The 23,488-nt window shown below is 41.1% G+C and overlaps 1 protein-coding gene across 1 annotated transcript in view; it reads left to right on the forward strand.

Annotated features, from left to right (window-relative positions):
- The window catches only part of spata20 (spermatogenesis associated 20), a 48,148-nt gene extending 26,186 nt beyond the window's left edge, over nt 1-21,962 (forward strand). Inside the window, exons 15-16 of the mRNA XM_053341159.1 lie at nt 691-771; nt 20,880-21,962. Of these exons, the coding sequence (XP_053197134.1) occupies nt 691-771; nt 20,880-21,074 (276 nt within the window). The 3' untranslated portion in view covers nt 21,075-21,962. The remainder of the gene's footprint in view (nt 1-690; nt 772-20,879) is intronic.
- The last annotated feature ends 1,526 nt before the right edge of the window (nt 21,963-23,488 follow it).

The raw sequence follows: 23,488 nt of genomic DNA on the forward strand, positions 1-23,488 counted from the left end.
TGTTTTTACTACGGCTGCTACATCTCCATCATTAGCATCCTAGCTGAAGGCTCAAAGCACTGTGATTTAAACCTGTGCTTACAAAGGTCTCTCTTTCTTCCTTTTATCTCAGTTCTGTTCAGGTAGGTCAACTGAGGACACCCAGCTCTATCTCAGCTCCCTACATACATTCACTTAATCCCTGGACTGATTATCAAAATCTTCCCCCCTCTTGTTTTTAGTAGCATTTCATGGATTAATTGAGCTGCTCAGCCTCTGTTATATAATGGGTTTTGAAATATTAACACCCTCCGTTCCCCTAAAACCACCAAAACCAGCATACTAGCAGAGCAGGAGTTAGCCCGAAGTTTCTTGATCACCCTGAGAAAACTTTCAGCGTGAAGCCATGTGTGGCACGTACAGAGTAAGAGTAGAGAAATAGAGAAGTGTGAGGATTAGTTAGCCTTCCCTCCGTCACATGTGACCTGCGGAGGATGAGTCAGACATACGGAACGAAGGTAACGAGCTCGGGGGTGAGGCGGTCCCGGAGAAAACACCTGCCTCCCTTGTTATCGCCAGAAATACAGAACTGACCTCCACCTCACCTTTCCCCTGTTATATCATTCTGTTCATACTCTCCTCCATCATATCTCTTCTCTACTCTATCTTAATTCCTTTCCTTCACATTTTGCCTCCCCTACTTTTTTTTAGATCGTGATCTGTGGCCAGAGGGATGCCCCGGATACCACAAGTCTTCTAGCAGCAGTCAACTCGCTCTTTCTACCACATAAGGTAAATATTTTAGGTCGTGTGCGCGTTTGTGTGCGTGCGTGTGTGTGAAAAAGAAATGATGCATCATCTTGACACTGTCGTATGTGTCAGCAGTCCCCAAAGTGACCCTGAAAAAATGAAGATCAACTTGTAGCACGTAGACATGCATTGATTCACTCCCACATCATTAGCTTTAGGGGTGGCAGCAAATTTAACAAATAACCTTTGAAACATTTATACACAAAAAGGCGGACGCACACACACACACACACACACACACACACACACACACACACACACACACACACACACACACAGATGCAAAGTGGGACTGAGCAGAACAGTGCCTGAGGTGTTGGCTGGTTTAAGTGTGGTTCCTTAAAGGTCAGCATGAGTTTCTCTCCTCTTTTTTCTCTTCTCCTCTCCTCTCCTTCCCTTTCCTCTCCTCCTTCACTCTTCTCTCCTCCTTCACTCTTCTCTCCTCTACTTTGTGCTCCTCTTCTCACCTCTCATCTTTCATCTTTCCTTTACTTTCTGCTGCTCTCCTTTCCTCTTCTCTACTCTCCACTTTTCTTTAATTTCCACTGCTCTCCTCTCCTGTCCTCTCCTTTTCTCTCCTTTGCTCTCTTCTCGTCTCCTCCCCTCTTCTTTGCTCTGCACCACTTTCCTCTCTTCTCCTTCCTACAGTGTCATAACTTCCCAGTTATCTCTTTTAAGGCACTAGCTGACCTTAAAGTCCCTACCTAACCTCTAGATGCCTGTCGGCTCTAAAATCCCAAATTTACAGTTGGGGAGATGCTTAGTATGCGTGTGTCTGTGTGTCTGCATGAGTCTCTCTGCCAGTCCTGACACAGACTGTTTGTCATGAATGAATCAGCTGTCAGTCTGAGTCAAACTTACATTCAGTGTGGATAACCAACATTTATTATTATTATTATAGCCACAAGTCTGACATGTTTAAACCCTAAATGAATGCTTTAAAATAAAAAAACCTTAAGAGAATGCTTGTCAACAATGTGACATTTAAAAACACTGAACGATGATTCATAATTTACCTTCTATTCTATTTGCCGGATTATAAAGCTGAACCAACAAATTAACAACCACAAAAATAAACACAGACACAAACATACAACTACAACAAGTCACATAAAATCAAACCTGAAGGTCAAATAGAGCCAATCAAGCCACATATCAACAATCCCCATTAGCTTTAAAATATTAAATATTGTCATGTTTTTTCCCTGTGAACATGTTCCCTAATATAATATTCTTTTACCAAGTACTTTCTTCACTTATTTATTTTCAACACATTTTTATTTAATAAATTGTTTAATATTTCTCCCTCTGCAACGTGACTCAGGCTACAGTCTGTTCGTATCTTTTATTGAGATGGTTTATAACATGAGTTTAAAAAAATGGGTCTAATCCAACCCCTGAATCTCACCTGGTTTATATTCTGCATTATAAGTGTTCCTCCAACATCCATGTTATTTTACCAAATTATATAAAGTAGAAGCACAAAAGCAAATAACATCCACTACAATTGAGATTCTGGACTTGTACATGCACAGAGTTGTATAATGCAGTTTTACATACTAGTTGAGTTCGTAAAACTTAAAGCAAATAAAACAAATGCGCACACAGCTTGATTATTCTCCTTGTGTAAAACTGTTCACTGGGTTCTATCTATTAGACCAGCCTGTGACCAGAATTAGATCAGTAAATTAAAGCAGCGATTGTGTCCCATCTCTCTCGCTCTCTCTTTTTCTCGTTCCCACACACATACACACACACTCAACAGGGCCCTATTGAAATATTGATGACTTGTGCAGTATCAGACGGTGGCTGCAGTAACATCAGGCCATTTCAGATCCCCGCAGAGAGACAGAGACCGAGAGCAAACGAGATAGAGCCATTATCAGGATGGATCTTTTATTAAGGGGCATGTACAGTATGTACTATCATACCCAGATAGGACCAGTCACATGCTGGGCCTTGTTACTGTCAGGTTAATCACATGGGATTCTCTGATAGGGGCTGTTGTTGTAGAAAAGTTTCAACTATAGAGATGCGTTGCCTGTGGGAAATGCTTGCGAATGTTGCCAGCTAAAATAAATTGCAAAGCATGGCTTAAAATGCTACAGACTTGTTCAGCATCTCTGGAATATAAAGTTAGAAGAAAAATGGTAGAAATTGAAAGTGTCATTGAAAGTGTTGGTTAGCTATCAAAAAAAACATGTGGAAGGATAATAAAGATTTGAAGTGTGGTTTTCACTAACAGCCACAAGGTGGGGCTGTTGATGCCATGCTTCAATATGCTGTGCACATTCTCAAGAACTTGTGTATCAAGTTTCCTTTTATTAAAGACAACATAATTGTACAAATATATTAAAATAGTACAGCAGCATGCCCTGCAGGTAGAACTGTATCAATTGTACCACACAGTATGGCTATAAGTACAACACTCCCCAATTTGGTTGAAATCTAACTTAGCGTTAGTTATGGCCTGTTAAGTTAATCAGGCCATGGCTAAAATTTTGGTAACCAACAACAGACACACGTAAGTGATAACCAAAAACGAACTTGTGACCAAGTGTGGTGAAGATTAAATGAAATTTGTGCCAACAGAAACAAAAAGTGTGTTTACGAAAAATTACAAAAATTACATTTTCCAGGCACAAATGGGTGTGGCCTGTATCATTTGAATCAGGACTGTCCAAGAAACACACTGTGCAAGCATTGTTTTGATTCCCCCGCATGGTTCATGTGTAATTAGCCAAAGTGTGGTTATGCTATTGGATGATGTTTTAATGATATAAATCATTGGAAAATGCTACAAAAAAGAAAAGTACATAAGAATAATAAAGATTTGAATAACCACTTCTAATTATGTGTGGGTAGGTGGGAGTCTTACAGTTTTCAGTCAGGTTTTTTTTTTCAGTCAGGATCTCTGGTTGGTGCAAAGACAAAGTAATTGAAGGCATGAAAACAGCACTAAAATTACTGTAATGCTGATTTATGACTGAGTACGTGAATGGAAGTAAATTGTTCTGATGTCCATTAATTGTTTACAGCAGTAGTTGTAGAGTATTATGCTATGTTTGACAGGTTGTTGTTTATAATATTGCTTTTTAAATTAATTTAAATGCAGGGACTTATAAGATGGTAAGTGGGAGGTCCAGAGTGTAGCATTTAGACTTTGGGGAATGGTGATGGTGGGGGTCCAGGCAGAGTTGTTTCAACTGGAGTATACTGAGGTGTATCAGAGGAGGTTAGTGTGGTGAGTGGGGTGGGCAGCATGTTGATTGGCGGATGGACCGAGGTAGCAAGGTGGTGACAATCCTGAGAGCAGAGAAGAATTAATGTTGGCAAACAAAGCACAGAACTGGAGGAAATAACTCGGAACTGCACAAAGCAGCCGAGTGTGTGTGACTACCACTGAAGCTGACTTAACAATCTGGTCAGGAGCGGCTGGTGATCTGGCCAAGATCTGGCTGATGAGATGATGGATGACAGGTGTGCTGATTAGAGCAGGTGCTGTGCATCAGGAGTAATCAGGGAGAAGCCAGAGGAAGAAGAAGGAACCATGTCTGCCACTCACATAAATACATGGAGACAAACAAGGGTCAACACAACAAAAATAGGGAAACATGAGAGGCATGACCAGAGCCATGACAGTATAATCCTTAAGCTCTTGAATGAATCCTTGATACATTCTTTGAATCCACCATAGATTCTCCTACATGCATGGAAGGGAAGGGTGAGGGGAGAAGTTTCAGTTGGTTGCAATCTGTACTGTCACTGCTGTATAACACTTAATCTTACTCACTGGTCCTTTAAAGCAGAGCAAGAGTCAGTGTCATTAATTACTCCCAAGTGGTGAACAGCGTATCTTTATTACCGAAAGCGAAGGAAAAAAATACGGTGTGGAATCAAAATCCCTGATGAAGCAGAGACTGACTGCAGAGAGAAAAGGTGTTGCTGTTTGTGTGTGTATATAATATATGCACACTTTGTGTGTGTGTGCAGAAGCTAGAAAAGACTTTCCTGGACACCTCTGTCAGAGTGCCAGAGAACCAGACTTTCTTCTGATGAGCCTTCATTGAGCCTCAGAGAGGTGGAGGGTTAGATGGGAAAGGGGGAAAGGAGTAAATGAGACAGATGAGGGAGAGAGAGAGGGAAAGTAAGTAAGTGTGTGTGTATGTGTGTCTCCAGATGTTGCGAGAACAGCCGGCCATTAGTGGCTACAGCCGCTACCTTAGCTGGGCTGAGATGTGATGATCCAGCACAACATTAAGACACACATTGAGACACACACTCATTCTTGGAGATGAGATAGCAGCCTCCCGGTGGAATAACAGAGCTGCCTGCAGCAGCTGTTAGATACACTCTCACCAACCCTCATCAGCAGGTACACACACTTACAGTATGCTCTCATACATATCTCCATACTGCAACAGTTGCAACACATACACTTATTCTTGCACACATGCATATGCAAATCACATATATCACATGTGCATGCTATGAACTCTACTGGTGAGAGAAGAGGGAGGGATTTTTTTTTTTTAAAGGTACTTAAACAGTTATTTGATTTTTTTAATCAGATTAACAATTAATAGTGTTAATATTTGACTGATTGTTAAACTCCTGCCCACTTCGTTACTGTTGCTACGCATGTCAAGCTTTCCTTTCAAACATGGCACATAGCAGTTTGCAGTGATAACACTGACAGATTTTCCTCTGAAATTCTGAATTTTTGAAACAATGGGTCCTTGATTTTAGGACAGACAAAAGCAGCTTGTCATTTCAAGCTAGAAACCACTGATTTAGATGATTGAAAGGACAACCATGACTTACACATTTTACCAGCTGTAGCAAGCTAGAAACGCCAATGTACTCTCCATGAGTTGATTCCATGAGAACTAACTGATATATTTCACCATCCTGGCCTCCAAACTAATTTGATTTATTTCATGAAGCAGTTAGCTAGTTTGCAAGATATGCTAATAATGCAGCTTAAATTAGAGTGGACAAACACAGTTAAATCCATTCCGAACACTTTTGCGCTTGTGTTTTTTGTTTTTGCAAGGCTAAACCACTCCAAACTCTAAATACATGGCATTGTGCTAAATGACAAAAAAAAGCTTTGGAGTCTAGGTTTTGTCAAACATAGTCCTCATCCTCAAAGACTTATTTATGATTTATGATTTATTTTAAGATTTAATTTAAGAAGACAGGGACAATGCATATTAATCAAAAACATTATTATGTAAATACGCAAGCTTATAGGCAGTGGCTAATTTCCTTCTTTTAGTCCCTGGGAGCAGGTTGATGTTAAATACAATGACATGTAAAATAACATTCTTTTAAAAGAAAGAAGAGAAAGGAAAAATAAAGAATACAATACAATAAAATATATAAACTAAATAATAATAATATGTAATCGGACAGATGACACCATGAAGAGAAAGTAGGAGGTTAATGATATAGCTTTTATTAGAGCGGACAAACACACAGTTTTATCTATGTCAAACACTTTTATGCTCGTGTTTTTGGTTTTTGAAAACAAACCATTTCAAGACATAATCTTGGGTTTTGAGAAATTGTAGCAGCTATTTTCTGACATTTTATTCAAAGATACATTTTGTTATCAAATAAACGTAACCGCTTCACTTAATTACTTACTCTTAGAAGCAATAAAAATTTACCAGCAGATACCCTGAGAGCAGCAGAAAAAATTAGATAATGGATAAGAGTAATTGGAAGAAAACCAATTAGACTGGTGGGGTTCAGTATCAGAAAGATAAAGGATAAAGTGAACGGTGGAGTCAAGAGGGTGAATTATGTGAGTACTAAGGGTGGCAAGAGATGGGAGGATGCCAAATGAGATAAACAGAGTGAATGAGGGCATTGTACTCCACGTTACATTAGGTAGCTATGAGCAGAGAACATGTCTAATTTAAATCCAATTACTCCTCGCCTGTTTTCCTAGTTTGAGGCTGGCACGCGCTAATTGTGTTGAATGAGGTGCTCAGAGCCCAACTCCTGCTAATCTAAACACACACACACACACGTTCTGAGCTTCACTTCATTTAATTTATTTACTATTTTAATTCGCCACCAGACTCTGTGCCTCTCAATTCACCACAGCACACTGCTGCACTTTTTTGCTTGTTGGAATCAATTACAGCTCTAACAATCATACTGAAACACCGCTCGTGATTGCAATCGCAGCAATAAATTGTGGTTAATTTTTTTATTACAGAGAAATATGGCTTGATTAGAGCCGGGTCGAGGTTTGCTGATTGTGGAAGAGCTGAAATTGCAAGAGGATGTGAGCTGGAACACAAGCAGTCTTTCTAGCAATTCTTCTTGGAGGGACTTTCTCTCCCCTCCACACCCCTCCCCATCTCCTCGCTTCCTCTCCATACACTCCTCCATCTCTGTTCTGCTGCCCTGTGTTTCTGCTCTTCCTGGCAATACACTCTTTCTGTGCCTCTGCTTTTCTACTCTCTGTCTCCCTCATATGGAAGTGTGAAATAATGTGTGAAAGGAAGGGGAGCAGTTGAGGATGTGCACAGGGCTAGGGGGCAAGAAACACAGTGGCACACATTCAGCAGTTAGAAATGTTGCCTGGCAACAATAGATTACTCCTTGAGAAGTAAACTTGGATGAAAAAGTCCCTTGTTCACTTGTTTTTAAATCACTGCCACATGATGATGGATAATCAATGGCTCTAACATGACACATAGTATTCCAGTGACAAATGGGAGCTAGTGACAATGAAAACACAAACCTAGAATGTACCAATAAGTTAATTTATAGAAATGGTGAGAAACTACAGTGCAGTCAGAAAGTATTAGTACAGGAATATGTTTTTGATAGCTTGGGTGCTGTAAATGCAGCACAACGGGCTAGATTGTGGACTCTTAACAGTAAGGTACTTCACATACAGTATATACTGTGTGACTCATAGCTCTTTTTATTATTAGGACCCATCTCATCTTACATATACAGCTAAATAAAACCAAGAAATGATTTTCATGGCCAAATAGTAGAATGGTCTTTAACCGGCTTCTCATAAGATTGTTGGCCATAGACTTGTAGGATCTGTACAGGATATGTAATCAAATATTACATTTGAAGATATGTTAATTTGTTCAATCACTGTCTCCATTTGTTTGTGGCTTGTCAGTACTTCTCAAAATGATATAACCTTCATGAGCACAAACCTTTCAGTTATCAGCCTAGTTTTCACCTAAATCACAATGACCTTCTAAATGTGTCTTGAAAGGACTTTATCAGACTACGTTACCTCTTCAGTCATTAGTGTGAATTAGATTTTTCTTTTTTAGCAAAAGATGGGTTTTTCCTGACATGTGCGACTGCATTGTCACACTGTGCAGCTTGAGGCAGAGTTGCATCTGTTGGAATTAAGTTTTCAGTCTTACCCTTTCAGATTGTTTCTGTGATACACTCCTTTAAGCTATTACTCTTTCGATTTGTCAAAGATTGAGACTTGGGTCTGCCTTGACTGTGGGGACTAGCATAAAAAGCACTGTGTGCAACCAGAGTACCCACTATATATAGATAAATATAGCATTTAGGACCTTTCAAAAACTGAAAGGACAGATTGAGACAGCTTTGTTGTGGACTTTTTTTCCTTAAAAAGGTATTAAACCCTAAACTTGAAACCCACTATCTGTAACGATGTCAGTATTGAAGAATATACAGCTCCATTTTCTTACGTATGGTGCACGGTCATGCAATGAATATGAAGACCAATTTTCATCAAACCACAGCTGTGATGGCTGAAACTGAGAATGTCTGATGTCGCTGCCTGGGCATGCATTACCTTACAGCTCTCTGTAAGGGGACTATGTTTTCTTTTTGAAATACAGTACCAGTCGAAAGTTTGGACACACCTACTCAATCAACAGTTGTTCTGTTTTTACTCATTTCTACATTGTGGAACAATACTAAAGACATCATAACTATGAAACAGCACATATGGAATTATGAAAAACCATCCAAACCAAAATGTTTCATATTTTAGATTTCGCCAAAGTAGCCACTGTTTACATTGATAACCTTGCACATTACTGGCAAGAGCTTATCCAGTTTGGAAAGGTTTTCAGTGAGCAGGTAGCCTTGTCAAAAGTTAATTGGTGGAATTTCTTGCCTTCTTAATGCACTTGAGACAATCAGCTGTGTTGTGCCAAGGTAGTGTTGGTGTACAGCAAATAGTTAGTAGTGGTAATCCATATTATGGCAAGAACCGCTTAACTAAATTAAGATAATTTGCTACTATTTGACTGACCAAGAAAGAGAGTGATGAGACCTGTATCAGATGACCAGGCCTCCACAACCTAAACTTAATTGAGATAGTTTGGGATGAGTTGGATCACAGAGTGAAGGAAAAGCCAACCAAGAAGTGCTCAGCATATGTTTGAACTTGTCTAAGACTGTTAGAAAAGGTGACAATTTCAGGTGATGACCTCAGAAAGATGTTTGAGAGAATGTCAAACTTCATCAAAGCAAAAGGTGGTTACTTTTAGGCAGAGGCGGTCCTGGCTAGTCTTGCGCCCTGGGCGGACCGACTATCGGCGCCCCTCCCCACAAATCCTTCATAACACAAAAAAATAAATGAAATATATGTAAACACCAAAGTAAATTACACACATCCGTCATCATACAAATGAATAAAACAAAATAAATAAATGAAAAATACTAATAATTAACGTAATCTGACAGACTTTCACCCTTTTTACAACTGGCATTAAAATGTTTTGTGGGTGATTAGATTGCTATCAGGGAGTTCTTGACCACATGAAAGTGCAGGTGTAAAGTTACTTATTTATTTATTGCATTTTCACATAATCCAATAACTTACATGTAGCTATAGCGGGTATGTATTAATTTTATAAATGTATTACTATTTATTTGGAAGCAGCAGTTTGTGTTGTGTGGCCTGGGATCATAATCATCACAGCCCCCCCCCCCCCCCCCCCCCCCTTGCTTTTCCTCTGAGAATGAGGGTAGCCTATTAAAGCCCATAGACTGTATATAAGATAAGTTAAGATAAGTTAAAGCCTTGGATGTACATCCATGGCTGAGGCTGTATCTGTTGACTGTATGTTATCACAGTGGAAGGCTAAGCTCGAGGGGTGTGGCGATGACATGATCGAAACGCAGTTATGCGTCTTCACCATCCACACGAACACTCAAGGGCTGCGTTTGCGATTTTTTTACCCTGGGACCAGGTTTCAGAAAGCTTCGTTTTCAGGCAATGCGTTTACAGTATTCATTTGGACGATCGGCCAAAACGATGCAAAACATCTGCGTTTAAACCAAAAAGTGTCTCCGTGTGGATGGCCCCTGAGACTCACTCACAACCTGCTCACAGCCTCTGCAGTCGCAAGTTGATCCCCCGCCCCCTCCCCTTTGCCTTTTCTTCTGACACACACAGCCTGTATATATGACTCTCAGCAGCAAGTTGACATGATAGTAGGGGCGCCTCATCGCCCACTGTACCAACTTGATGTGGAAATGAGCGTATTAGTCTAGAAAACTGGCGATTTTTTTTTTTTTTTTTTGAGAGCGCTCGTGCGCCCCCAAATAGATTGCGCCCTGGGCGGTTGCCCACTTTGCCCATAGCAAAAACCGCCACTGCTTTTAGGCATCTAAAATATGAAATATATTTTGGTTTGTTGTATACTTTTTTGTTCACTTAATGATAATGATTGATAATGTTTGTTATTTTATAGTTTTGATGACTTCAGTATTGTTCTAAAGTGGAAATAATAAAGAAAAACCCTTGAATGAGTGGTGGTGTTCAAACTTTTGACTGATTCTATATGCTTGGTGGATCTTTTTTTAATATGAATTTGGAATAACACAAAATTTTCCATCAAACTCACACTGCTGAGTATCTGTCAGTGCCAGATATATGTGTGAGGTCTTTTATGTTTCGAATGATGTTTTACAAGAACTATAATTCCCATTGTACCCCGAACGTCTCTGTCAGTGCTTCTTATTAATCAGTTCCCACTGTGCTTTTACCCCTGTGGCTAAAGCTATTCCGAGTAAGTCTCACTGCTCCACTATTAGAACCAGACTGTCACAGAGGGGTTAGTTTCACTGGCTCTCTGTGGAATGCGTTTAAGGAAATTGAGTGGATGCAATAGGGAAAGGGGAAGGTGTCTGTGGCAAGTGTTAAGGAGGACAATGACATTGCAGCGTTTGCAAAAGATGCTTTGGGCAGAAAGAGCTAAAGGTATTACAGGGATTTTCTAGGATTTAAGATAGAAGATGGAAGGCTTCCTGGAGGAAGATAAATGTAAGAAGACAAGTTTATTTATTTATTCCTAACACAGCACCGCTTCCCTGCCCTTCTACATCTTCCCCCATCGCATTCCCTAGAGAGGAGGAAGAGAGCGGGACTGAGTGGAATAGAGGATAGATAGGAGGGGAGAAGTAAGGGGGGGCCGTGGGCCATAAAAGAAGAGAGAGTCCTTATGAAAGCATCTATGAGAACATTGAAGGGAAACCACTGGGAATCCCTAACAAGACCTCAGAGACACGAGGAAGAGTTAGCAGGGTGACATGGAGGGCAGCGAGAGTGAAGAAACGAAAGAGACGGGCAGCGATAGCAAGCCTTAGCCAGAGGCTGCCAGCGCTGGTAACAACACAGTGCAGAGGAGGATTAGAGCGAGGCAGTCTCACAGTCCTCCTCAGTGACCTCTGACCTCCTTCACATCAATCCGCTGTCTTGTTACCCCTCTACTCCTTTCTCCCCTCCATCACAATCCCTATGTTCACTCATCAAAGGCTGCATGTGTGTGTGTTTGTCTATACATAGTATTGTGTGCTGGGAATTGATTCCCCTGTTCTCTGTTAATGACCTGCTAAGCCCAATAACCAGTCAGAGAGCAGAAGACAAGTTGATTGACAGCTGTGGGAAAGGTCCCAGATGGTTCACGTCGCTGGAAAGTGCTTTTCAGCTAGACTAATGCATTCCGATAGCCACTCATCTTCTTTTATTCCTGTTTTTATCACTTATATTTATTCTATCATGCTTTAAAATTCACTTTCACACAAACACATTTATCTCGATCCATTTTTCCTTGACTTGCTAATCTGACATTTTACATATCCTTCTATTGAATGATTTCTTTTCTCTCCACCACCCAACTATCTAGTAATTCCTCCATGTCCCAGTACATCCATAAAGCTATGGGGGAGGTGTGTATGTACTCAGGATCCAGCAGAGAGTGGACAGCTTTAGTGGTGTTGTTTGAGATATAATCCTCTCCCTGTGGTGGTATCTTGTCTGTACGTCTGCTGCCGTCGCGCTTGACGCTCCACGCTTATCCACATCTCGGCTTGGTAAATAAAACCTACAATGAACAGATAAGATGCACATGCGTTTACACACACATACACACTGGTAGTTGTCCAAGTGTTTTGTTCACTCTTCCGCTCTCGCTTTATCTTTATGGGCTGAGAATGTTTTCGTCTGATACAATCAGGGATGTAGTGTGGGTTAACATAGCTGTCCAAGGTAAACAATTGTTTTGCATGTGTAGGAGGGTTTTCCTCATGCTGCATGACTGGGAGAGTCAGTTGTATTGTGGTGAATGTTGAATGAGTGATGCCGGTTTGTGAAATAGTTGTTTACATCAGCAATATTAACTTAATATTAAATCATTAACTATTTTTGACAGCAGACTTTGCAGATGAGATCACATTGTATAAATAAGCAAAATGTGCAAGCTGCTGCCATTAATTGCTATCAACATACTTACAACATACTAGATAAGGATAATGTATGATTAATTGTCCTTAAATCAAAATTGTGATTATAAAGAGGACATTCACCCAACCTGCACTTTCAGTTATGCTATAACTCACATTATTAACAAGCTAAAAATTATTCAGCAACCATCAGTGATGCTGCCTATAATGGCATTGGCCATTAGGAAATTTAACCAGCTGTAGCCAATTAGTCAATGAGTTGTCCTTGCTGTTGTCTATAATAATATATGCCTTGCATGTTTTAAACTATTTAAAAAAGCAGCTATGACATTTGTCTCTTTGTCTTTTTAAAAAAGAACAAGTAATAAGACTAAATCGATAAATCAGCTTTGTAGCTGATGAGTCTAAATGACCCACAGCTGGTGGATGGTAAGTAGTAGTCACAATATCCTTGTTAAACTTTTAAGCACATTATGTATGATTGTTTTTAGCTTTTGAACTTAAAATCTGTGAACTGGAACCTGTGGAATTGAGTGCTATAAACATTCATGTAGGAAATAAACAGGTTTGTGATAATGATTGATACAAATTTATCTCATTTAATACAATGTAGACTACGAATACAAGCCTGAAATGTTACCAGAAAGAATTGCTATTTAATGGAATATTGAAAAGATAGCAGATATTTTCCTCAAACCATTCAGGCATTCAAGCCTACAAACGTTTGAGGCTAGACTGCCAGTTTGTCTCTGTTTTATTATCATTTTCCCCTGCATCGCTTCCTCTCTCTTCTTCCCACCCGTCCTAGTTATTTTCTCCCTCCCACTGTAGATGAAGCGTCAATTGCTTAGTGAATCACATTGTTCTGTCATTAAAATACAGCATATGTCTGTGTACATATATATGTACATTACTTTAGCATTAAATTAGATGTGGGCTCATGCACAGATGACCTCCTCCACAGTGTGATGTAACAGCCCTTATGTTCCAGCTGGTAATACTTTCACACATGACATAAGATTCAATTTCGTTTCACCTGCCTCAGTTTACCATGTCCTTTGATGAGTTGGAAAAAAAGCAGAATTTTTTTATCTTATTTCCGATTCTGACCTGCTGTATGAGTGAGCGCTAATGAAACACCTCTCTTGGAGTCCAGCAGTCTTTAATCTCACATATACAGAGTAGCTTGTGGTTGTATGGGGTCATTACCGTTCATTGGCCTTTCAGCAGGCTTGACCCTGCCTGTAAAAGTATGACCACTGGAAACAGGATGATCCCAACGGTCAGGAAATTGGTCCCTGTAGTATGGCAGTACTAGTATACCACCGTTTTTTCATCAAAGCTTGAAGAGTTAAGGTCTTTAATAATCCGAGAGAAACAGAACAATAGCAACCCTTAGTATTGCGAAACATTGGTCACAAGCCAAATGCCCTATACACAACTAAATATTTCTTACTCCACCAAGAATTTCCCCTTTTTAGTGGAGCAAAAATGTCTTCTGGCAACTTCTAGTAGCCTGTATTACAGCCTTTCAATACAGATACAATGACAGTTGCACAAAGAAAATCAAGAAGAGTAGGATCTTGATTAAAGGAACACATCATCTGTATTCAATCCTATTGTTTTAGTGTTGTATTGCTATGACATGTTCACCATTAGAAGTATAAATGTAATGTGCTAAGCGCGTGACAGCTTGGTGATTATAGTCCATTATTCATGAATGTCATTTTAACACACACAGTAAAACATTCCATCCAGTAACTTCAAAACATGTAACTCACAATGGGGCATGTTTTTAGGAACTGATTGATTGCGAGAATGAATCATATATTGACTTGCAGAATGTTTATGTATGTGGAATACATAATTCAACAAAGTTTGGCACTGGAAACTAAACCTGCATGCCAAACAGCTCAAACTCCCAGTAATGACAATTGCACAGTAACCAGGGATTGGTCAGTCTGTGTCACCTGAGTGATAGTGTCCCAAAAATCAATGTAATTGTACAGAGTACTAGAACTTCTATCTATAGAGAATGTCAATTGTGATATCACTATACTATATTAGTGAACACATACTGTTTACCTGAAATATTCTGGATGGGATAGGTTTTAAGATAACTGACCCCATCCTTAATTCTTACATGTCAGATTTGATCTCCTTAACATTTTTAACCTGACGTGACTTTTACGACTTTACCCAATGAGAATTCCCTTTCATCTTAAACGCAACATAAGCTGATGGAGGATGTCGTAGGTGTCAGGGACTGATTGAGGAGAGAGGCTGTTAATTCTGCCTCAGACACCGAGGCGTCTTCACATCTCACAGGAGACCGTGGTGATTTAGTGTAGAGGGCTCTGTAGAGACTGTCAGCTGCTGAAAACCGATGCCCAGCGTGACAAAGGACAGAGCACACCACCGGATAAGGCTCGCCCACTCAGTCTCACTTACCTCAGAAGACACTGAAGAGAGGTTGCGTTTTCCTGAGTGTGTGTGGAGCTTTTAGTGAGGTGTGAATGAAGTAGCCTATATCCAGAATTTTGCTACTTAAAATATTAACCAATTTAACTTTTTAAAGCAACAACAAAGGAGAGAGTTTTATTTTTTTCAGGTTTTGAACTGGTTTGTTTTGGGAATATGGGTTACATGAGAGTGACGGATAAAAGATTAATCGTTTACATCAAACCCACAATTTGGAGAAATTGAATTTTCAAAATGGCAAAAGTCACAGTTTAAATATCAAAATACTTTATAAACAGTGTCTTAACTCCTTAGTTTAAGCCAACTTCTGCAAGGTCAGTGTCTTATGTTCTTTACATGCTTGTGTCTGTATGTTTACAATTGGCTGGAGATAGCTTTACGGAAGAAGACAACCCCTCTGTATCATTTTTATGTTTGAAAAAATAAGTAGTGGTGAGTTTTTTTTCTACATATCCAATCTAGGTGAGCGCCTCCTATCAATTTCAGACACAAAGGCTGGCTGGCAGCTTTGTATTTGTGTGGTATGACAGACAGCTGGTGAATAGAGATGTCAGAATCACCCTGTTAAACTTTTCAGCACATGATATAATGTTTTCATGCCTACAACCTTAAAAAGTCCTCCAAGGATTGAGGATGTGAAGCAGTCTGTCTATGAAGTCTAAATTTAGCTCATGCAGCTACAGTGCGGAGCTGTCAACAATAGCAGATGTCCAAATCATTAGATCATCAGATGCAGGGGTGTGTGGTCCATTAGGAGCGATGGGGTGCCTCCTATCCTGCAATTCCAATTGTGAAATAAACATTTTAATAAAAAATGTTTTTCTTATTGTTGTGTTGTGTGTGAGTATAAAGTTCAGAAGTTACTCTCACATAAATCATACACAGTTACAGAAACATGCAGTCACTAATGGAAAAAAAGCTGTGTACAGTCTTTGTGTGGCCAAGGGCATACTTTTCTCCACCTGATGTTGGTATCCATGTAATTTTTTCAGCTTTTCCTGGCAGCCCCAAATTGTTAGACACTGTACGCCAGAAATATCTGGATCTGGAAAAAATAAAAGTGCCCCCTGAGGTGCCCCCACAGTGAACCAAACATGACAAAATGTGCTCTAAAGTGCCTGACAAAGGAGAATATGCAAAATATCAAAGTTCTTTAGTCACTGCCTTAGTCATGGGTGCCCTTTCAGTGGAGGAAAATGTCATCGTGCCCTGTAAAGAACCCCCAAAAACAAGAAAACATGATGTGTCCTTAAAATGAAGAGGAGGTAATGCAGCGTCCTATGAGTTGTCGTCGTAATGGTGTGAGCTTGGAGGTTCTGTATGAGTGCCTTTCTACTTAATAACTGGATCCCAGATATTCTTAGTTTACCAGTGACACAACAGCATCAAAGTACAGTCTCCTCCCAGTGTTATGCCCTACTTTTTGGATTGTTTCTGATGTGTTGCCTCTTTCCAATTTTAGCTTTGGTGGCCACCACAAGCTCATCCACAGCCAGGTTCTGATGAAGGTGATAGACAGCCTTGCAGACCAGTGGCAGACTTGTACAGAGGGTGCAGCCTGTCGTAATCCTCTGTGCCTGTCCTCCTGTCATTCACTGCATCCTCCTTAGCGTCACTCATATGTTCCAAGATATGATAGTGGGACTTGTCTCTGGGTGTGACCTTGCGAGGAGAGAGGACATGGACAAAATGTTTTTCACGCCACATGTCACTGACTTTTGGCAGCTGGAGGACACCAATGTAAAATACTAACCCCATGTGTTTGCACAATTTCTCAAGGGTAACTGGAGTCTACACTAATGTCTTGCCAGCAGCAGTATTTTATTAGCATTTTTTCTTGAATACTTTATCTACTTTTTCAAAATGTAGTTTTTCAAAAAAGAGCTTGAATAGCTAGAATATGCAGTGTGGGGTGCACCCAAAGGACAGAGGTGGATGCACACAGGGATTCCTTTTGGGCAGGAACCTTGCATCCATTAGGGGCTGCTGCTCAGGAAGTAGAGTGGTGGTCCACTAACCGGAAGATTGGCAGTGCTGATGTGTCCTTGGGCAAGATACTTAACTCCAAATTGCACCCGATAGCTGCGTCAACGGTGTATGAATTTGAGTGAATATTAGTCTCCCCCAGATGAGCAGGTTGGCACGCATGTGACATGTAGCATAAAAGCACTTTAAGTCACAAAGACTAGAAAAGCGCTATATAAGTACAGTCCATTTAACATATACCATTTAGGCTGTCTACCCAGGACCACTCCCATGAACACAGCTGAACTGAAGCTGATGAAGACCCATCTTAGAAACAGATTTGGGAAAGGAAGGCTCTCAGATCTTCTGCTGTTGTCCATTGAGAGTGACATCCCAATTGACCTAACAAGGTCATTAACATTTATAAACTCACGACTAAAATAATTCTCCAACCTTACTTCTTGCTTTCCTGACAAGACTCCTCAGAACAGCTCATTTTCAAAATGTTAATAGTTACTTGATTTTACTGCAGATTTGTGTTGAGAACTATACATTTAAAATGAGTGCTTACAAAGTAAATCCTTTTTTAATACAGAGGTTTTACTTGCATTCTGAGTCACCCGATAAAGCGTTCATCTAAATTAAGGATGTACCCTTTTTACGAAAACATCTATCGGCTGGTAGATATCTGAGTTCTCATGTCACTCTGCCCTCATGCTCAAATTTCTCCTGCCTAATTCTTCTCTCCCTCTGGCTCCGTCTCCTCACCCTCCTCCCCTGGTGAAAATTCAGATGAGTGAATGGAGCCGGCGGCGTAATCGGTGCCAACGCATGAGTGATCGTGCGTGCAGCTCATGTGGCTCCGCTGCCCCACCTCCCTCCATGCCAGTTTTTGTGTCCAAGTGTGAACGTGTGTCTGCTTCTGTCCTGAGGCGACGGTCCAGATGCCAGGTTGTTATGATGACTGAGCAGGTCCCTTCATATATATATATATCTATATCTATATCTATCTATATGAATATATATATATATATATATATATATATGTACGTGTGTGTGTGAGAGAGAGAGAGAGAACACCACAGAGCGAGAGGCATTGAGGAAGTAAATCTCCTCATGCTTGACTGCACGCGGCACTATTCGAAACCACTGTCATCACTCTTCCTCAGGTATGACAGCGCTTCTCAAAAGTGTGTTTGGTGTGTTCATTGCGTTTCTTTGGCTCTACCTCGATAAAAGAGACCGGGCCTATGAGTCGCCTGTGTGTACTAGCTGGGTTAGAAAAGAAGAAGAGAGACAACATTAAAATGGTTCCAGAGGATGTGTGTGTTTGTGTGATAGTGTCAGCACAGGTACACTGTGTTCTTTTAAAGTGTCTTAGCTCGGCTTGTTTGGCAGAGTGAGAGGGAGAGTGGGAGGGAGCTGTCAGTGAAGGGACATTTAACGGGTGGGAATTGTGTATGTGTGTGTGTTGATGTTTGTTAGGTTCAGGGTTGCCCAGTGTATGAAGGGATTAACCCTGTGGGAGTTCGACTGAGCTCTCATGTGTAGCCAACTGTGCTGTCTGCAGCAGCTTCACACACATACACACACTCGTCCTGTTGGGTCCCCACGGGCGTGTGGAGATAGTGTTGTTGTGACACAGACAGACTACAGGGTGACCTTTAAGTTGAGGGCGCGTGGCTGGATGTGGTCTAGGCTTAAGGAGGGACCGCGTGAAGCTGACAAGCAAGAAGAAGAGTCAAGACAGAGAGGAAAAGGTTCAGCTTGGTAGGGAAATCCTCCTCCTGTCTCCATAGCAACGGTCACACCGTTATGACCACATTCCATCACACTCCTTACCAGTCTTCCCCTGTATGTGTGCGTGTGTGCCAACCATCTAGGGCGCTCAGTGTGAATTCATAGTTTCCTGTGTTGTGGGTTATTTACGCTCATAGCTGTGTCTAACAGGTGTACCAGCATCCCTGCAAAGAATAAGACAATATAGAACAGCATCACTTCATCATCCCCTAAAGGGTTATTTTATTTACCAGGCAGCACATTTAGTAATAGAAACAGAACTACCTCCCACAGCTGAGAGAGTCTATCGCCAGCAGGAGACAGGCGGTGTAACCCGCTGATGGTTTCTTGGCATTAGAAGTGCAGATGGTTACTGGCACAAATGAGTGTCTGACTGGAGCACTTGGGGCGCATTGAGACGGACGTTGAATGAGAACTTGAGGCTCATTGAGACAGGATGGAGGGGATTCAAGCAGTTCTGCATGATGTGTCTGGGTGAGTGCTGGCTGGCAGGCCTTCAGGGGACGAATGAGGAGTGTTTGCTGTAATGATAAATGTATAATGGCAGAGGCAAGATTGAGGGTGAAGGCAGTCATATGCAGAATTAGGGTTACTTGAGATGCCCCAGTACCTTTAAGCCAAGTACAGCCTGGTATGAATGTCCTTTGGCCAGTCATACAAGTTAGGTGGACCAGCCTGTAAATTAGGACAGTGTGATAAGTTGATATCTATTCAAGCAGCACCTCCAGGACTGAAAAATGAAGCCAATGCAGAAGTGCCAAAAACTTATGTTCCCTGCATGTTCAGTGGCTGGCTCCAAAAGCGAATCAATCTACATAGACTCCCATGTTCAAGTGCCCAACTTTACAGCACAAATGAACATGTTTACCTGCCGTCCTTGCAGGTATGTAGAATTTGTTTGCAATGCTAAAAATTATCATGTTCAGGAACTGGAATTCAAACAGTTTAATGAGTTCCTGATTCTTGGCATTTTGGATTCAGTTCTAATTTGGAACCAGTTTTCGGGTAACCCTACTGTCTTGATATCTCCTAAAGTTCCCTTTTCCCTTTCCCATGGGGAAAATGTTATCAGATGTCGTCTTTTTGGACCCTGTCGTATGGTTGTATGTTTTCCCCAGCAGCCATTTTTCTCTGACATTGTAGGGCCAACCCGTACTCACATCGGCACACCTCACAGACAAGACGATTGAGGTTAGCTCATTATCATTGAACACTTCTGTTATCTTCATGTCGACCGTGCAACTTCTGTCCTTCCGGTTCAAAATGAACCTGAGGACAACAGGAGGGTTAAAGAAACTGGCGCTTGAACCAGCCACTCTGAACAGGGCTTTTTAGACAGGGTGAGAAGGCTGATGTGGTGCTTGACCCTTGTGGTTATTTGACCAAAGCACATCAGACATGTTATTAAGACCGCAGGGAACTTGTGGAAAAGGGGTATATTATAGTGCAGTGAATAGTGTTGTAAGTGTATGTAAAAGTTTCAGGCCACCACAGACTGACCTGCGTGTCAGTCATGCCAGGCTAGGAGAAAATGACATATTTGATAGGAAGAAGTGTTAGCGACGGACCTGTCGACCTGTCCAAGACCACCAGCATAGAGACACGTGCATACAAATCATGACAAACAGATGTAAAGATAGGCAATCTCTCATACACACACAGTTATCAGTAGTTTCATACAGAATTAATAAATTATTTTGTAGACTTCTTCGGTGCGTGACAGGGCAGCACTGGTGTTGGAGCTCCTCATGCTGCAGGCAGGACACGTGAACCACATGTCCATCCATCTATTCTCTTCCCTCTGTTGGTGTGGGCAAGAGACCATGGCATGCACTGACCCCTCAATTGAATGTGTTATTTTTAGGTGGGTTTTGTTTCTGGATGAATGAAACATTAAATAGCTGTTATTCTGAGGAAATTATCATTACTGGGGTACCTTTTTCTGAAATGAAGTCTGTAAAATTCAATCCAGACGTATGCAAATCAGTCAAGGCATGCAATAACAATTGAAGAGAAATGTAAGAAATGTAACATTCAGGAGTCAAATCACAGTGTTTCTTTATTTTCAACATATTGAACCAACCTCCTCGTTCCACCCCCACCCGTTTTCTTTTTGGCAGGTCTTGATGCTTTTAGATGGTGATGAAGAGAGTTTCCTCTGCCAGCGTCTGCCTGCACTCTCCTCCATGTCGCAGCAGGGTGGTGCAGCCACAGCCTACGTCTGCCAGGACTTCACCTGCTCTCTGCCGGTCACCGATCCCCAAGAACTACGCAGGCAATTGCTGGATGGGCAGACGGAGATGCAGTCAGAATGACAAATCCAGTATTGACTCACTGATATTTAACAGAAAGGGTCATAATCTCTGAAGACGTCACTATTCCAGTCTGCAGCCATAGCCTAGCTAATTTTTCTCTCTCTTTGGCTTCTGAAGTCTGGCTTTGCCAATAGAAGAATTCCATTGCTTAAAAAGCATATGCTACTTTGGTTGGAGTAGTTGCCATGAGGTTACCCATGAGGTCCTCTACTAGTCGTGTACGACTCTAATGTTAGCCTATTATTTATTACCTCAAATATCAACTCAACTTTTACGTTAGCAGGCCTTAAGAGGCAGTTGATCAGCTGAGCCATATTTAAAATCAGGTGTACAAATGTTCTTATCAGGAAACACGCACAGCAGCAGTGGCAGCCTACTGAAAATATGTAGCACTTGTAGAAAATATCCTTGCTTGACTGTTAAACTACAGATCCTTACTACACCATAACCTAAAACCACTTGGATGAATTACACCAACAGTATTTTGCAGATGAACCCATCTGTCCTGTCGTCTTCTCCTAGCCCTGCATTCCAGCTCCCGCATTCATTTCACATGGATCTGAGTATGAGTAGAAGCCTGCATGTCTTTGCGTGTGTAAAAGGGCTGGTGTGCAGGTTTGTATGTACCACTGTCCATACATTTTAAAAGTTTATCTCTCATGCATTTGACTTCATTTGTTGTGGTTTCACAGCGGTCGAGCTAACGAGCTTCCATTTACCATCTGCTCTCACCCTCATTTGTCTGTTATCTCGAATCCACCGCAACATGAGACGAACCTTCTCCACCATTGCGGTCGTCTCTTGGGTTTTCTCTCAAGGTTTAGATAACAAGAAAATACACAACATGTATGCACACAACCCTTAATAATAAAGATATTACTCTTGTAAGCAGTGTGTCTTTCATTTTTTGAAAGAAAAAACATTTTTTTGTGAAGTGGTTCTCTGTGAAACTCATAAAAAGCTTTAGAAGTGAAGTGAAAAAGGCTTGATTCAAGATTCTGTTTCTTTTCTTACCTTCAAGACAGAATACTAGAATAAATGACACAATATAATGGATATGTTTGTGATGTGTACTTTCTCTCTGTGTACAAGTCAGTCCAAGATGGGAAAAATCAGAACAGAGTAAATGTGTCCCAGCAGTCTGCCTTTCACTTTCTCTTGTACTATAAATACTCATCATACAGAGAGAAACCCACTGTTGTGTATTCTTTGTCTGTCTGTCCCCCCGCAGGCTGGATGAAGGTAATGTAAACTGTGTAAGTGTTTGTTGTAGCGAGAAGGGGCACATGGGAGAGTGTGTGTGGGGATGAGACAGATGGCCTGCTGATGTTGAGGAGTTGGAGATGGTCTCAGAGTGTCCTGCTTTGGGCTCTGGAAACGAAGGAGAAGAAAAGACCAGAGGATAAACGTGATGTTTCAATCAAGACAGCGGCAGCTTTGTTTCCCTGACCTCGCGCCTGTGAGGTGGAAAGAATCGCCATCTTACTCGCCAACGTACTGCAAGAACACCTAGGCCATCTGCACTGGTTTACTTAAGCACAAATCTCCTCCTCCTCTTCTCCCTCGCTCTCTCTACTTTGGTGTGCCAATGCCTCCCGCCTCCCCTCCTCGCCTCAAGAACAAGGGAAGTCATTCTGGCAGACGGCTGCTTCTTTGGAAGAACAAAAAATTGCCTAGAGAGGGAAAAAAAAGGAAAACAGGGCGAGGGGGAATATGAGGCACAGAGACATACAGGGATAGAGAGAGAGAGGAGAAGAGGGATCACTCTGTTCCGTTTTAGCTCCGTCATGTCCCAACCTCACTTTTCTTAACCTGTCAGATTGGGAACAGTCATGCTTTTTTGTCACTTTGGGGCTCCTTTTCATGCATTTCCACCTCTACACTCTTATCTCTCCTTTCCTCCCTCAGTGTCTCATCCTATCATCTTCTACCAGGTTGGGACCCATCTATCTTCGCTTTCAGACGCACTCACATTTCTTTCTCTCTCTATACTTCTGCTGGGCTATATGTAAGCATGTATAACCGTGGTCCTCTCATTTTTTGTTATAATCGATTCTCCTCACGTAAACACCATTTGTTGTCCCCCTCCCTTTATGAATACAATCACTCCTCTCATTATTTCTCTGCACTAATTGTTTTGATGAGCTACACAAGCTAAATTTTAATTAGTACTGAGATTAGCGAGTGACCCCAACTAACCTGCTGCCCCGCTGATTATGGAGCTGTTATCTACATGTCAGAGTTCTGCAAAGATATTCATTATAACTTTGTTTAGCACTGTTTATAGAAACACACAAACAGCAAACATAGTTGCAAAGTGCTGGAACAAAGGACACAAGAGACAGTGATACAATTATACAGTAAAGGGTAAAACCAGAGAAATGAAATAGAATTAATAAAATTGTATAGTATCA

Source organism: Scomber japonicus, chromosome 20 (assembly GCF_027409825.1).
Source record: "Scomber japonicus isolate fScoJap1 chromosome 20, fScoJap1.pri, whole genome shotgun sequence".
Lineage (NCBI taxonomy): Eukaryota > Metazoa > Chordata > Actinopteri > Scombriformes > Scombridae > Scomber > Scomber japonicus.